The sequence below is a fragment of the Rhinolophus sinicus genome, linkage group LG01 (genome assembly GCF_036562045.2).
Source record: "Rhinolophus sinicus isolate RSC01 linkage group LG01, ASM3656204v1, whole genome shotgun sequence".
NCBI lineage: Eukaryota > Metazoa > Chordata > Mammalia > Chiroptera > Rhinolophidae > Rhinolophus > Rhinolophus sinicus.
In genome coordinates, this window is record NC_133751.1 from 161,450,814 (window position 1) to 161,465,961 (window position 15,148).

The 15,148-nt window shown below is 44.7% G+C and overlaps 1 protein-coding gene across 6 annotated transcripts in view; it reads right to left on the bottom strand.

Moving 5' to 3' along the window:
* The window catches only part of NFE2L2 (NFE2 like bZIP transcription factor 2), a 32,095-nt gene extending 17,212 nt beyond the window's left edge, over positions 1 to 14,883 (bottom strand). For 2 of the 6 annotated variants that reach the window (XM_019739290.2, XM_019739285.2), the window contains exon 1: positions 14,651 to 14,883. In XM_019739290.2, coding sequence (XP_019594849.2) covers positions 14,651 to 14,695 — 45 coding nt within the window. In that variant the 5' untranslated portion in view covers positions 14,696 to 14,883. Of the gene's footprint in view, positions 1 to 6,033; positions 7,012 to 12,212; positions 14,240 to 14,650 lie in introns of those variants that run through there. The other 4 variants (XM_074338437.1, XM_074338426.1, XM_019739286.2 and 1 more) reach the window with 4 other exon arrangements.
* Positions 14,884 to 15,148: the final 265 nt, after the last annotated feature.

Below are 15,148 nucleotides of genomic sequence, written 5' to 3' on the forward strand. Positions count from 1 at the left end.
TAAATTTAAAAATTCAGTTCTTCAGCTGCACTAGCCCCATTTCAAGAACTCAGAAGTGACGAGTGGCTGGTCACTGCAACGCCAACGGACAGGGCAGCTCTGCCAGAGCCTACAAAGCCAGCCCTCCACTCTCCTTCCGGGGATGCTACTGGACCAAACTCTTCTGTTTTTCAAATTACTTTCTGAGGATACACTGGGAACAGTAACCCTTCCAAGAAACACTAGTCAGTATTTCTACTTTCAGCAATTCTTTATCAAAAGCTACCTGGAGGCCCTGAAAGCGCGAGTGTGAGTCTGAATTACTAAGAGGACTCAGAATGACTAACTGGATCATCTTGGTATTATTCAGCAATGTTGTGGTCCAGATGCCACACAATTACCATGATTATTGCCAAGGTCATCTGAAGAGTGGGTAGAAATAACAGGCCTTAAGTGATGGAAAAGCAGTATCTGTTCCAACTAAGGATATGCGTAACCCTCAGCTCAGAAATTATATTTCAACCACTCTCAGATGTATACACTTGGAAATGCACTGTCCTCGCTGCTGTTGCCAATTGCCAGGCAGCGATTTGGACCTATTAAAAAGGAAGTTATAATTAGTGTACACATCATATTACATTCTCTTAAATATCAGTACAGGAATCTTTTCTTTTCCTTAATGTAAATCTTCTCCATTAACCCACTAAATAACTATGTAAGGACCGCGGCTGTCACCGGTAAGCCTTCACATTAAGACCAGAGAATGGAAGATCTCAGTGCCAATATTCTAAGTCCAGATAAAGACAGGTATGACACAAACTAAGTACTAATAATGATGGCTGCCACTTACTGCGCACTTGCTATGAGCTCAGCACTATTTCAGGCATGGGTGTCCGTCATCTGTTTATACTCACACCGATCTGCAAGGCGGGCAGTATCATTATCATCTTCCTTTGGAGCAAGGAAACCGCAGCATGGAGAGGTTAAGTAATTGTGCCTGAAGACCTCCATCTAACAAATGGTGACAATGAGATCCGATCCAGGTTTATATTACAGACGCACTCAAGTAACACAGGCGCTTACTTCAGAATAACCTAGGGCTCTTTAAGGGAGGTTGACTAAGAACGAAGGCTTAGGAAGACGGGGTGCCATGGGGCTCTGCTGCTGACGTAGCTGCAGGGGTAGCTTTGGCCTGCCCAGGAGACCTCGCTGTGCTGCTCCCATGAGGGGAAACAGACAGTATATCCGTCCTCACAGAATTGGTTTTCGTATGAAAAAAGTATGTGAATGCCCCTTCAAAATGCGGCGGGTGACTCAGGGGCGAGGTATTAATACTATCAATAAATTCAGCTCCTGTTGCAGATGTCAAATGAACAGGAGAAGCGTTTAATTTTTAGCCTTCTGGGTGCCTAACTACGTACTACTAAAAATTAGAAGGTGAAGCCCTAACTTGTTTATGTATCAGTCGGCAACTTGTTTATGTATCAGACGGCAACAATAAAGGGTAGTAAATGTAAAGTTTTCAGCTGTGTTATCTCCCCCAGGCCGTTAGGAGGTTCTTTTCTTTCACCACTCTGCTTTTTTTCTTAAGGCTAGAGTTACTTAGGGGCAGTTATTACTAAAGAAATAGTTCAGTCTTTAAAGACTAAAAGAAGGACGTGGGCTTCGGAAGAAGGCAAGGCTGCTGGGGTCAGCTCAGTGCATGTTCAGAGTCAGCCTTCCACCCATGCACTTCCACTCCCCAAACTGTTCGTACAACTGACCTGAGGGCATGGCTCTGTGTCTAGGTCCTGTTTCCAGGGTAAGAAATTCTGCCACAAGTGAAGGAGTGTGTCTGCGAAGGAGGTCAGTGAGATGGCTTATCTATCCACCTAAGTCCAGGGAATCCAGTGGACAGGCCGGAGGGTTCCACAGAGGAAGCCGGGCTGTGTGTCACCCTCTGCTGCCCTAGGGCACATGTGAAGGCCTTGCCACGGAGGCTTCAGTCGCCACAACAGCCAGGCCCTCACACGAGGCCAGGGCCGCGACATGGAAGACCACAGGGGGACGAGACGTTTAGAGCAAAGAGCAAGAAGGGGCATGAATGTTATGCCATTACACAGCCAGAATTCATGGAGAGATGGTTTTCAAGTGGGCCAGGGACATCTCAGATCCCCACACATTCCAATATCCCTGACAAGGAAGAAACGTAACGGTAACAACAATCAGTCACCATTTGCTGAATGTGTACCATGTGCTAGATCTTGTGTCCGGTTCTTTTCTTCATTTAGGAATGCTGTGATAGAGACATCAGCCACATCCTGAAGATGACGGAACAGAAGCACACCCCACTGTAAAATCTATCAGCTTAACTAATCTCTTGTGGACTCTGTTCTCAGCCGATAAAACAGGGATAATGCTTCTTACCTTACAGGGTGGAGTAAGGAGTACGCACGACAAACCCAGTTTGTGAAAGCACTTAGCACCCTGCCCCGCCTTGGCAAGCGCCTGAGAGACGGCAGCTGCCATCACCAACATTGTCAGATGCCCACCTCTGTGAGTTCGGACTCACAAGCAAACCCCATGGGAGAGAAAAGAGAAGATACTGTTTTTCCTTTCCTTGGGTGAATACTGCTCATCACTGGGAGCGGAAGACAAGGATAAGCTTGTGACAAGTGACTGCAGACAGTACAAGTAAACTGATTTTAGAAAAGGGCAGAAAGAAAGCGACGCCCCTGTCCCACCTTGGGGAAGAAAACGATCCATCCGTACAGCAAAACGGCAGCTTCTGGCGCGTCTTCCTCTCCTGTCATCAATGGAATTAATACACTGGCAGATGGATTTCTGATAAACCACAGGAATAACGGCGTACAAACTTGAGCACAAATGGCTGCATCATGGTGCCAAAAGAAGAAAATCTACTCCCCCTCCAAACTTAAAAAAAAAATCTTTTTAAACAGCCAACAAAAGGTGCAGTTTAGAGTAACTATGACGGGTCCTCAGTACATGTACTGATGCTAAACCGACTCAACTGCACTCACACCACAGAAGAGCCCCCTCACTCTCTCTGCCTCCAACCCGTCCATCTTCCCATTCACGGACCATAACTTCCTATCCACATCCAGCTCATATATCTTGCCCTTTCCAAAACCTTCCATGATTTCCAGCTGCCTTGTCCAAACTTGAAACGCCACACGCAGGCCCATTGGGGGCCCTCTACAGATAGCCACAAGTTAACCTTGTCAGCCCTAGCAGCCTAATATGCTACCACCGTCCACCCGGCTCATGCCTGCACCTTTACGCAGGTTTCCAAAACTTGAGCCAAGTAAAATGCCTGGCTTAAAAAAATTGTTTCATTGAAATGCTACCTCTCCTCTGCACCGTCACGGAGCTGTCATATATCACAGATAGGCTTGGATAAACACCAAGCTCACAGAATGCAGCAACGGACTCCCTCTCACGTATATTGAGTAACTACAATATTAAGGACCAGGCAAGGTGCCAGACATCAGTTATAAAAATGAATTAAAGACAGTCCCTACCCTAGAGGAAGTCATACCTTACGCAGAAAGGATAAAGATGTCAAGTAATTTATCCTTATTATGATATGAAGTGTGCGCTATAATCCAGGTGTACAAAGGGATCGAGTACTTAGCAGGGGCAATTTGAAAAGCAAATGTCCTCCAAGGAGGACAACAGAGTTGCTGCATTATCTTGGAAGAGTAAAGCAACTTCGTGCCCTCCAAGTTCCCCAGGGTGTGTAAATATCTAAAAATATTTGTGGAATGAATAAGTGTACATTTATGCTCAGAATTCAGTATTTTCGTTGCATACCTAAGATGTCTGGGGTTAAAAAATTCTAATTACTGAAGCAACAAAGATGTCATGTTAAATGTCATTTACAACCCAATTACTGGTCATATAAAATTATTTAACTTAATTCACAGTAACAATATTTCAAATTATTCTTTGGCTACTCTACTAAAAGCAAAGTATTACATCTTAAGAATTATAAACACACACTCCAAGTACACAATAGAGTTAATTTTTTAAGAGAACAAACATGATAGTATCTTCAAATATCCATTAAAGAATTTTGCAATTTGGGTAATATAACAATCAATCAACGAAGATTAATTAAGTATATTTTGTTAGAAGAGACTAGTTATTTCCCTCAGGCTGATGGTCAGAAAAAGGACAAGAAATGGGCAACCTCACTTTTCTCCCATATTCCAGACATTTTTCCCAAAGCATCAATCAATTACCATAATATCTCAACCTCTTCAGCTATTCTATAACTTCCCTTATTCGCTTATCTCAGTTCTCAGAGGTCTTCAAAAAGTACCCAGCAGAAAATGCAGTCAAGACCCAGAGAGATACGGCATGTCACTTTTAACTTAATCTTGAAAATTAAAAATAATGTTTCTTTTCAGACCAATTTCTTGCAGCTGCAGGCCCAAGAAACAGTAAATAGTGGTAACAATCACTATCAAATAACATTGCTCTCTGTTAAGGAAACTGGACTAGATACTCTACCCGAGTAAATGAAATGTACCTGGTCCTTCTGGTTTCTAGAGCTTTCATCACTTTCTGTGATCTCTCTCCCATTCTCCCTTTCAGTTTAGAATACAAGGCGAGAATGGGCTGCCATGTGAGGAGATGGTGGATCTCCCAACAGAGACCAAGGAAGTAACATCCTGAGGTTTTCCTGAGAACAAGCAGTAGTATTCTAGAAGTCAATGCATCACAGTGGTCCCACTGGGCTGGTACCACCACTTTGGAGGGTGTATAATTGTACTGGGGCAGATAGGGCCCACTTTCTGGTTGTCTCAAAAAATCTTGTAATGTGGGACTGTCCTCCACTCCAAAGAGAAGTCCAGCCCATATGCCAGTAGTTGCCCCTTGGACAAAAACTTACTCCTTAGTGGTGGGATTCTGTCTTAACTAACTCTTGTAAAGGAGCCCCTTATTCTTTAGCATCTAACAAAACACCCGTAGTCATTAGAGAAGGAAGGAAAGAAGGGAGCAAAGGAGGAAAAGAGGGAAGGGAGAGCAGGGATTATGACAGACATCTCAATGCCATCGTGAGTAGTGGCACGGCCCTGGACAAGTTGCTATTTTACCTCTTTGAATAGGTTTCATTGTCTATAAAATGGAGATAATAGCCCTCACCAGCACAGATTCATTGTCAAGATCAAGTAAGAGAACGTGTAGGACCGAGTACAGTACTAGCAGGTGTTCAGTAGATGCTAGTTCCCCTGCCCCTTTTCTTCCCCATGAAATTGCCAGTTGTCTGTTTTCAGATGTCTTATAACAACAAAAGGCTGGTTCTCTCCACAACTAGGAAGGAAGTGAGTTGAGAACGTGAACCGAAATGAAAGACGAATTGTTCCCTCCATCTCCATTATTATCTGTGACAGTGCACACACAACCACCAAAGCTTGACAGCACAATTGTACTGTTAGCAAGTGAACTTTGGAAACCTGTAGTGCAAGGCAAGAGATGTCTGCTCCTGGACCCCGACTTCCAAGGGACCCTCAGTGACAGAAGGGAGATGCATGAGTTTCTAGCTAGGGGTGTCATTACTACCCACCTCTCTTTAAGGAGAAAAGGCCGTATGTATCAGGATCAACGAGAAGAGCTATGCGAGAAGAGCTGTGAGGTACACCCCAGCTCTTCGTAACATGCTTTCCCTCCTTTCTGAACCGCCTCCCAACTTCAAGACCCAGAGGCCCAAGTCCTTCAGCAAAACATCCACACATAATCAATATTGCCCTGGCATCCCAGGGGCACCTCTGGGGGAAGGGGAAGCACAGAACCTACCAACAATGGGAATACATATCTAAATTGGGAACTCCCCTAATGAAGCTTCCATCTGTACTCTTCAGAGGAATTCCTAAGGTTACATGCTTACTGAATTAATGTGGTCACGTAAGTGTGCTCCGTTAACTAGAGGGAATATGTAACTATAAAATGTTCCATGCAAGTAAAATAAAAGTGGGCACTACGGTCTCATTCTACCTGGAAAAGGGGGACCGTGAATCCTATGGCACATGGGATTCCCATACAACTCACCCACAAGCAGTAGTGGCAACTGCTCCTGCTCTGTTCTCAGGCTCCCTTGCCAACTGGTGTCCAACGACATTCCACCAAGGATGGGGGCAGGCACCGGAGAGAGGCTGGAGGTGGGGAGGAAGGGCACCTCTCTCAGGGGTCCCAGCTCCTGAAGCCAGGCCAGCTTCCAGCTTCAGGAGGGAGGGCAGCTCCTGGTATTCCATCGCCTCCCTCGCCCCTCAAGCCCCAGGGATGGCGGTGGTGTCCGGAGGCTGTTTGGCTTTTTAGCTCTTCCATCACCTACGTAATTAATTTCCTATACTAAATTCCCTGTTTGAAATATCTCGTGTGGTGTCTTATTTTCTAAACCAAACTCTGGACTGTTTCTTAACCTCTCCAGAGTTTTCTCAATAAAGATAAAACTTACCTAACAGGGCTGCTGAAAGAACTAAAGATAATAATGCATGTAAATACTCAAAAATGCTTTCCGTTTTCTCACATGGAGAACCTGAGTGCAAGCTGCATGCTGAAGAGCAAACCGAAGTATTACAGATTTAGGAGTTCCTCAGGTGAAAACCCGAGGCTGAGTCCAAACCCTCAGCAAGAGTCCAAAAAGGCAACATTCCTCCTGGGTTCTCTAATAGGAAGCCTGCAGGTCAGTTTTGTTTTTCCTCCCGGCCCCTCTCCTTTTAATCACAGAACCCTTCTTCCAGGCGAACCCTAACGGGGAATCTCCCCTCTTGGAGTCACCATCCTCACTCTCAATCCACTGCCCCGAGGATTCTCTCAAACATGCAGGTAAAGAGGTTTCTAGCAGAGGGTGAGCCTGTCTCTGGAGAAGAAAGACTCTGAACCCAGAAGATGGTTCTCCTTCTTGGCCTGGTCTCAGCTTGGGTACCAGTGAAGAACAACATACGGCCAGCGGTGAGGGAGGACCCAGCCAGCACAAAGCAGCCCCATTCCTGTTCTCTGGGGTTGGTTTCTCAATGTAGATTTGAATTATGTTTCATTGGGAATTACCAAGAACAAAAATAACTTCTTCAAAAATTGGCAATTTTTCCTACTGAAAGTAAAAAAAAAAAAAAGAATAAAAATGAGGGGTGGGCAGATGGCTTAGTTGGTTAGAGCGCGAGCTCTGAACAACAGGGTTGCTGTTTGATTCCCTCATGGGCCAGTGAGCTGCACCCTCCACAACTAGACTGAAGACAATGAGCAGCCGCTGAGCTTCCAGAGGGGCGGCCGGATGAGCGCGAGCTCTCAACATCAAGGTTGCCAGTTCAATTCCCTCTATGGGATGGTGGGCTGTGCCCCCTGCAACTAAAGATTGAAAATGGCAATTGAACTTGGAGCTGAGCTGCGCCCTCTACAACTAGATTGAAGGACAACGACTTGGAGCTGATGGGCCCTGAAGAAACACACTGTTCCCCAATTAAAAAAATAAATGTAAAAAAAAAAAGGTTAAAAAATGATAACTTTAAATTTTGGTGGTTTTCATTACTAGGATTTTCAAGGTTTACATTTTTTTTTTTTTTTGCTAGGTCAAAAAAAATTAATGGTTCTTCAACACTCTCTAGACACAGCAGCAAGACTCTGGTACTGTAAAACAAACCAGCAAAAAGTCATCCGCAAGCACCTGAAGGAGTATAGTTCCATCATGTCATACCTATTCCTGTTCTGTTCATAGAAAGCAACAAAGCATGAGTTTTTCCTTCTACTCTACTTCCCTTAGGCTGGGAATAGGCTGGATTCTACATCCATGAGTGGTATAATTTTGTGCTGAAGCAGAGCAGATAAGATTGTCAAGTCTGGAGTAAAGCAAAATTCCACACCTTTTATCAGTAGGCTGCCTATGCCTACACACCAAGTCAATATTGCCCTGCCTCTCACAGACATTGGGGTGGCGGGGGAGGTACTAACCCACCCTGAATGTTGGCTACATTCCAGCAAAAAAGGAAAAGGGCATTTAATGAGGAAAATGATTCATTAAAACACAAATATGCATTGCATATAGCCTAAACGTTAACACTGAAATCCTTCTGTTTTGAGGTAAACACATATGTAAATCATTCAGCACAACACAAGTGAAAAAAATAAGATACTGTTTTTTAAATCTTAAAGCAATAGAAGATGGTGGGTTAAAAGTATTTCAAACTACTGATGATTTGAGTTAGAAAAGCAGGCAGCTTCCTAGGGGTGACTAAATGTATCCCCCAATGGGGATGGTCGGGCAATATTGGAGTTGGGCTGCCCCAGCTCTGCCAGGCAACACCGGAGACAGGCCGTGGCTGGCACGGGGATGCCCACTCCCTTCTGGGCCTGTCCCCACCCTGCCTGCAAGGTGGGGCTAAGCCAGCTTCAGCAGGCCCTGAACCATACCCTCAAGTCTGTCTGTCTGTCTCTCTTCAAAAACAATTCAGAAGTTAGCCCGTTTCCAAATATGTAAACCAGCGAGCCATTCAGGTACGTACAAATGGTATGTGGTCAGAATACAAAGTTGACTTTATCAGGCAGATACGGAATCAAAAAATTGAGTTGCTAAAAGATGCCTTGCAGATTTAAGTTGTGTTTTGTCTATTCGTTTGCTTGTTTTTTAATGGGAAAAGACAATGAGGCTCAGAAATGCAGAGCACAGAACTTCTTAGAGGAAGGCTGAGTTCTGTCCTAGCTTCCAGGCTCTCCAACACCTATCCCAAGCACCTGCCTTTTCCATGCTATCCCAAAAAATCTAGACTGCAGCTTATCACAGGCCACAGTCCGGACACAACACGGAAAAATTCTGCTGACTAATTTGGGAAAAAACCTTTTGATTAAAAAATTATCACCCAAATCTCCATGAGGTATTCAAGAGCTCAAGTTATATTTATTGAATTTCAAATATTTGCCAGGCACTTTAAAACACAGTTCCCAGATTTAGGTGTTACTCTTAAGGCCATGAAGGTCAGTGATCAAATATAGAAACACTTCCTTTCATGATTTAAGTAAGACGTCCTAACCAGATTTTCTAAATCACTACAGAAATATCATCAATGGGCACCAAGCACTGAGTTGGTTCTCTAGGGCACTGATTCTCCAATCTGACTGCATACTGGAGTCCCTTCGGAAGCTTGAAAAAATACCGACGTCTGGGTCCCACTCCCAGAGACTTTGATTTAATGAGGGATATGGCCTGGGCATCAGTATTTTAAAATAGATTCTAATAGACAGAAAACCAAACCATTGCTATATGGAATAAAAAGAAATACATAAAGTGGAAACAACTCAAATATCCATCAACTGCATAAGTGGATAAATAAAATGTTGTGTGTCATACAATGGAATAGTATTCAGCAATAAAAATGGAGTCCTGATAAATGCTACAACATGGTCAAACCTTACCCACGTTATGTTAAGTGAAAGAAGGCATTCACACAAAACTACATATATGATTCCATTTACATGAAATATCCAGTCAACGGACAACTTCATAGCGAGAGAAAATAGATGAGTGGTTACCAGGGACTAAGGAAGTTAGAAATACTGAGTGACTGTTAATGGATATAGGGTTTCTTTTTAGGGTAATGAAAATGTTCTAAAATTGATTGTGGTGATGGCTATACAATTCTGAATATACTAAACCACTGAACTGTCCACTTTAAAGGGGTGGACTGTATGGTATTTGAATTATCTCTTAAGGCTGTTAAAGAGAGAACGAAATATAAATTTTATGCCTAGCTTTCGAGGAACTTACAGTCTAGCTGTAGAGGGGGAAAAAAAAGATACACAGATAAGACAAGCATCAATAGATTTTTTTAAAGGCCATTAAAGAGAATTGCCTACTGCAGAAAATAAAAACACTAAGTTCAGAAGGAGGCTTCAAAGTCAAAATAATCTGATATTTTTCTTCTTATCCAACCCATCTCTGATTTGTAAAAAAGCAATGGAGAGTTCAGATCTCTTTAGTATGTTGCTGATAATACAGGCACAAAGTCTCAATTTCCAAGCTTGTCGGAAAGGAATGACTACTTAGTATTACTAAAAAATATATTTTTAATGCTTCAGAATACAGGCTGGTGATGGATTATAATGACCCTCAAAAGTCATTTACCCACAGGGCCTTTGAAAAACAGACGTGGGACTCTAAATTCTTCCTATGCCCTGGATTCGTCTTTACTACTAGCAGTTTACAAGCTCAAACACACAAAGAGATTCACATCTGAGACTTTGTAACATACAGTTATTATAGGGTATCTGCCATAAAAACGATTGGTTAAAAGTGCTTCCCACTGCCGAGTTCCTAAAATTCTTAATAATAATAATAACCATGAAGTATTAATTGTGGCATGGGCTGACACATAGAAAAGGCTAACCTTAGCCAGGATGGGATTTTATTTAGCAGTTTTATTTTGATTTTGGGGGGAGGAGGGAACAGTTGGTGTAAGAACATCGTTTGTACTTTTATAATACCGTTTACGAATTATACACTTGAATGTATTTTTGCTTTCATTTCCAGAGAAAACAGCATTATGAATTGACGAAGCCTTGGCCTACACCTTAGAGCCCTTCATAAACGTTTTACAGAGCGTACTTAGAAGCAGGTGGCAATGAAGTTTTAATAACTCCTAGAAATCATATTATCAAAATATAAACTCTATTCTCTCTTATGGTAAACATAAATATATGGTTACAGGTGAAGAAAGCAGGTTAAATACTGCTTTTAGTAAACTTGTCCTCATATACTATACCACGGTGTGCAACTTTTCAGCAAACTCTTATAAGTGATTGGGCCAGGTATTTAAATACCCTAGGTTTACCCATACCAACTTTTAAGCAAATCATTCACTGGACCCTAAAAATCCTGCAGGATCCTTAATGCAGATGAGTAAGAATAATTCTGAAAACAATCTGTTTAATGATAAGGACTACAAAATAAAGTATTTAAATTTGAAATGTACTATTTCCAAAATTCCAGATAAGCCTTTAATTAGATAGATGTGAGCCCTTAACTCTTGCTTCAATTCAGAAATGCCAAAATTTGAACCAAAGGTTTCTACTGGCTGTTTTCAACTCAAATTCTCTCCATTCTAATCACTTTCCTTCAACCTAGTTTAATCCCATCTGTCCCACTCTTCACCACTGAACTTACTTTGGATAGTTACCTCAAAATGAAGAGAGCCAACAGAACAGGAGAATGCACCAACTAAGGCAAACAAAGGTGAACAGAGACTCACTACCTAAGAGATTTAATTAAGAAAAAGGAAAAGGAAAACCAGTCCCTGAAACACGCGAGGCAGAATCTCAGACACTCCTGGAATCCCAGAAATTTTAAAAACGATCATTATATTAAGAAACGATCCTGCCTCTCTAAATTAACACCCCCTTCCAGCCACGCCTGTGTCTTCCTTAAAAGGCCTTAAAATGGAAATATGATAATTCCATCGACAGGTGTATTGACTCTCACTGTATTGAAGAAAGTGCACCTCCCCTCTCACATACACAGTTACTGAATTTCTTGGGAAGTAAAAAAGGTTAATCTTTTTAATTCCTGCCTCTCCCCAGTTTTGCTCATTTTTTCCACTTTTTAAGTGTGGGCATTCCTCCTATTCAAAGTTTAACTAGTCCTGGTCCAATCTGGAAGTGGTGATTAAGAAATGTGACAGTCAGATTACCTGTTTGAATCCCACCTGCGACTCAAGAGTTGGGTCACTTTAAGCAGGACTCCTGGCCTCTCTGTGCCTCTTTTCTCACCTGGAAACTGCAGATAATAGTATTTCTCATGGGGTTACTGTGACATTACGCATGTGAAGCAATTGTCACACTGCCTGGTGTACAAGGAAGTGCCCAAGAACTCATCTATTATCGTTTTAGTGCCAAATTCTTTCTGCGCCCAACTTGATACTGAAACCTTAACCCCAAGTCAAGGAAAAATTAAAGAGGAAATATTATTTATGCAAAAACCCCTTTATATAAAAGTGTTCAGCCAGTAGACAGCAAATTCCCAGGGGGAAAAAAGTGTGTATGGTCCAGAGGGTTCCTTTTCTCATGCAGCTCTGTAAGTATAATTCATCCTGAATAAAAATAAATATTAACTCATCCTAAAGAGAGATGAGCTTACCCCCCCCCCAGCATTGTTTATAAAAACCCAAGTTAACAAAAAAGAAAGACTCCAAAATGGCCTAAGTTATTTTTTAATGCAGAAAGACGGAGGTGAATTGTGTATTTACCCTCCTATATGCTGCTTCCACAATCTCAAGAAATTTTTCACATCCAAAAAGTCAAGTTGATCTTTGGTTAATATTCATTCAGGAGATGAGAGATCTGTCCCATTTTTCTTTTTAAAAATAAATCTTATCTGTGTAATCCAAGATCAACTTCATCTCTCATACACAAAGTACTTTCTCTCTCCAAGACACCCTTGAAAAGAGTTAATGGTCCCTTCCACCTGTTGGAGAAAGAATCCAAGGCTCTCCTTACTGACCTGTTCACGAACACCTTCTCTGTACAGAGGTGAAAACCAGGATCCTAGTACCACATCACACCTGGAGTTTCTCTGATCAAAGTACAGAATCCACTCTTTGTTCAAATCTTTCTGGACTACAAACAATGATTTAATATGAATCCCAGGCATGAAACTGATTCTAAATTTTACTCCATTTTCTTTTTCCATAGTCTTCAAATGTATACTATTGATGTCTGATTACAAAGACAGAAAAGGAGTTACCTTACCAAACAAAACTGAAAAATTCACATTTAAATGAGAAAGCAGTATATATGCCTTATGTACTTCTGCATAGGGAATGTTAAATGACATAGTGAAAAAAGGAAAAGGAAAAACAAAATAATGGAGAGCTCCAGGTTACAATTCCCGAATTTAGGAAAGCTAAAGGCCATTAGCATTATACATCCTTTTGTCATATAGATGGCTGTATAGATTACTCTTGAACAGCTCCTAAGTCCAAAAGCATACTTCTTCATACTGGTGGAAACCAGGGGAATACATTCCCTATTATTACTGGGGGAAAGTTCAAGACTCTAAACAGCTTCAAAGAAAAAGCAGCATAATTAATACATTGCTAATGACTTAAAACCTTATTGTACATCTTCAGGATCAGTCTAAAACATTAGGTTTATGAGCATAAACATATTTACTATACTTATTAAGTTATACATTTCCTTGAACCAAATATTTTTTCCTCAGAACCCAATTACCAAAACATTGGAAATACAAATCTCTACTCCTTTAAAAGTCCCTACAAAGTATGAATAGAAACTTATTTTCACTTTTACAACAATTTAAAGAACTTTACAGCACAGTATTATGTAACACAGGTGTTTCTCCCTCTCTCTGCCCTTGCAAAAGAAGCAACATGCTAAGAAATCGAGGCAAACTCTCAACAGAAAAGGAAAATTATACACAGCACCCAAAGGAGAATACATGAAAGCCAAAAACTTAGTAACAGCCTAAAAGCAACAAAAATTCTAATCTACACTCGCTGCACTTACCGTTGACAGCACAAAACACAATATCCTGCCTTACACATTTTGGGATGGCAATTCTGCAATGCTAAATCCAAAGACAAAGCCGCCCTGGGGAAAAATAACAATTGCGCAACAGATCGACAGCTCCAACTTGTCCCTTGGCCTCCGCGCGGCAAGGTTTGCACGCTATAAAGCAGGAAAGGGCCAACCAAGGGCCGCCGTGACAACCAACCAGCCACTGTCACCGAGGCCAAGGCCACGCACGCGGCGTGCGCCACGGGGAGGAATCCCGCGGGAATCGACAGACCCGGTTGCGGTCCTCAGCCCCACCCACTCTTCCCTGCGCGTTGAGAGGGGCTCCAGGGTTCTGAGAGCCTGAACCTTCCCAACCGCGCGAGGCCCACTTCGGGCGCCGCACGTCGGGGCATTCGAGCGCTCCGGACACTTGGGGACCTCCGTCCCCCACCTAGGGGCTGGGTTTTCTCGCCAAGCTGCCTTAGAGAGTGAGCCGACGAACAGACTGATTATTTTGCAAAGGAGCACCCTTAGACGGCCCAGCGGGATGAGCGCGCAGTGCCGCAGACCGCGCAGGTTGTGGGGCCGGGGTCAACGGCGGCAGAGGAGGGGTTCCGGGTCCCAGCCCGGAGGAGACCTCAGCTCCCCCGAGAGTGGCCCCGTGACTAGGCACATTTTTGCCGGCTCCAAGGCGGGGGAGACGCGCGGCCCCGGAAGGGCCGGGCCGCGCCGGCTCAGACCGCCAGCGTCCGCCCCCTCCTACCCTGCAGCCTCTGGGGCCGCTCAAACTCGGGGGGCCGAATGGGGCTCCTGGGTCCCAACCTGGTGGCCGGGGACGCAGCTAGAGATTCCCGTTCACCCCACGCACGCACGCGGGCGTAATCCCAACCCCCAGCCAGTCGCCTTCTGAGGCCGCGGCCAAGTTGTCGGACTGACCACCCCGTTGCGCCCTTACTCCCCTCACCGCCCCTCGGGTCCCCGCTCCCGATCCCCGCCCCACCCCGCCCCGGCGCAAGCGCAGCGACTCCAGTGCGCGGCCGCTGCAGTCCAGGCTCCGGCCACAGACGGGAGGAGAAGCCGGCTGTGGCTGTCCGTGCCGGGCCGCGGCTCCCTCGCGCCCCTGGACCCGTCCTGGTACCACAGTGGGGCCCTGAGGGCCGGGCAGCACCTGCTGGGACGGCACTCCTGGCGGCGGCAGCTCCAAGTCCATCATGCTGAGTTAGGGACTGTGCTCTGGGGCTCCCCGACGGCGGCGGCCCTGTCCTGGCTGCCGAGACGCGGTGCGGACCAGGCGGCACTGACAGCGGCAGCGGACGCGGCGACGGCGGGCTCGCGGGCACTCGCTTCTCGCCGACACGGCCCGAAGAGCCGGCCGGGCTCCTGCCCCGACACGCCTCCCGCCCCCCGAAGGCGGGGCAAGAGCCCGGGCCTTTCCTTCCCTGACTGGCCGCCGGGGCGGAGGTGTCGAAAATCCCCCACCCCCGCCCCGGCTGACGCAAGAAGCTCGCGGTCCTGGGGCGGGAAAGGGCCGTGAGCGGGGGTCCCAGTGGGCGGCTGCGGGGGTGGGTGGTGCCGGGAGGAGGGCTGCTTTAGCTCCCAGGTCCCCGCGCTCGATGTACCCTCCCCGCAAATAAAACCAACACTCTCCGCCCGCGAGATTAGCAGT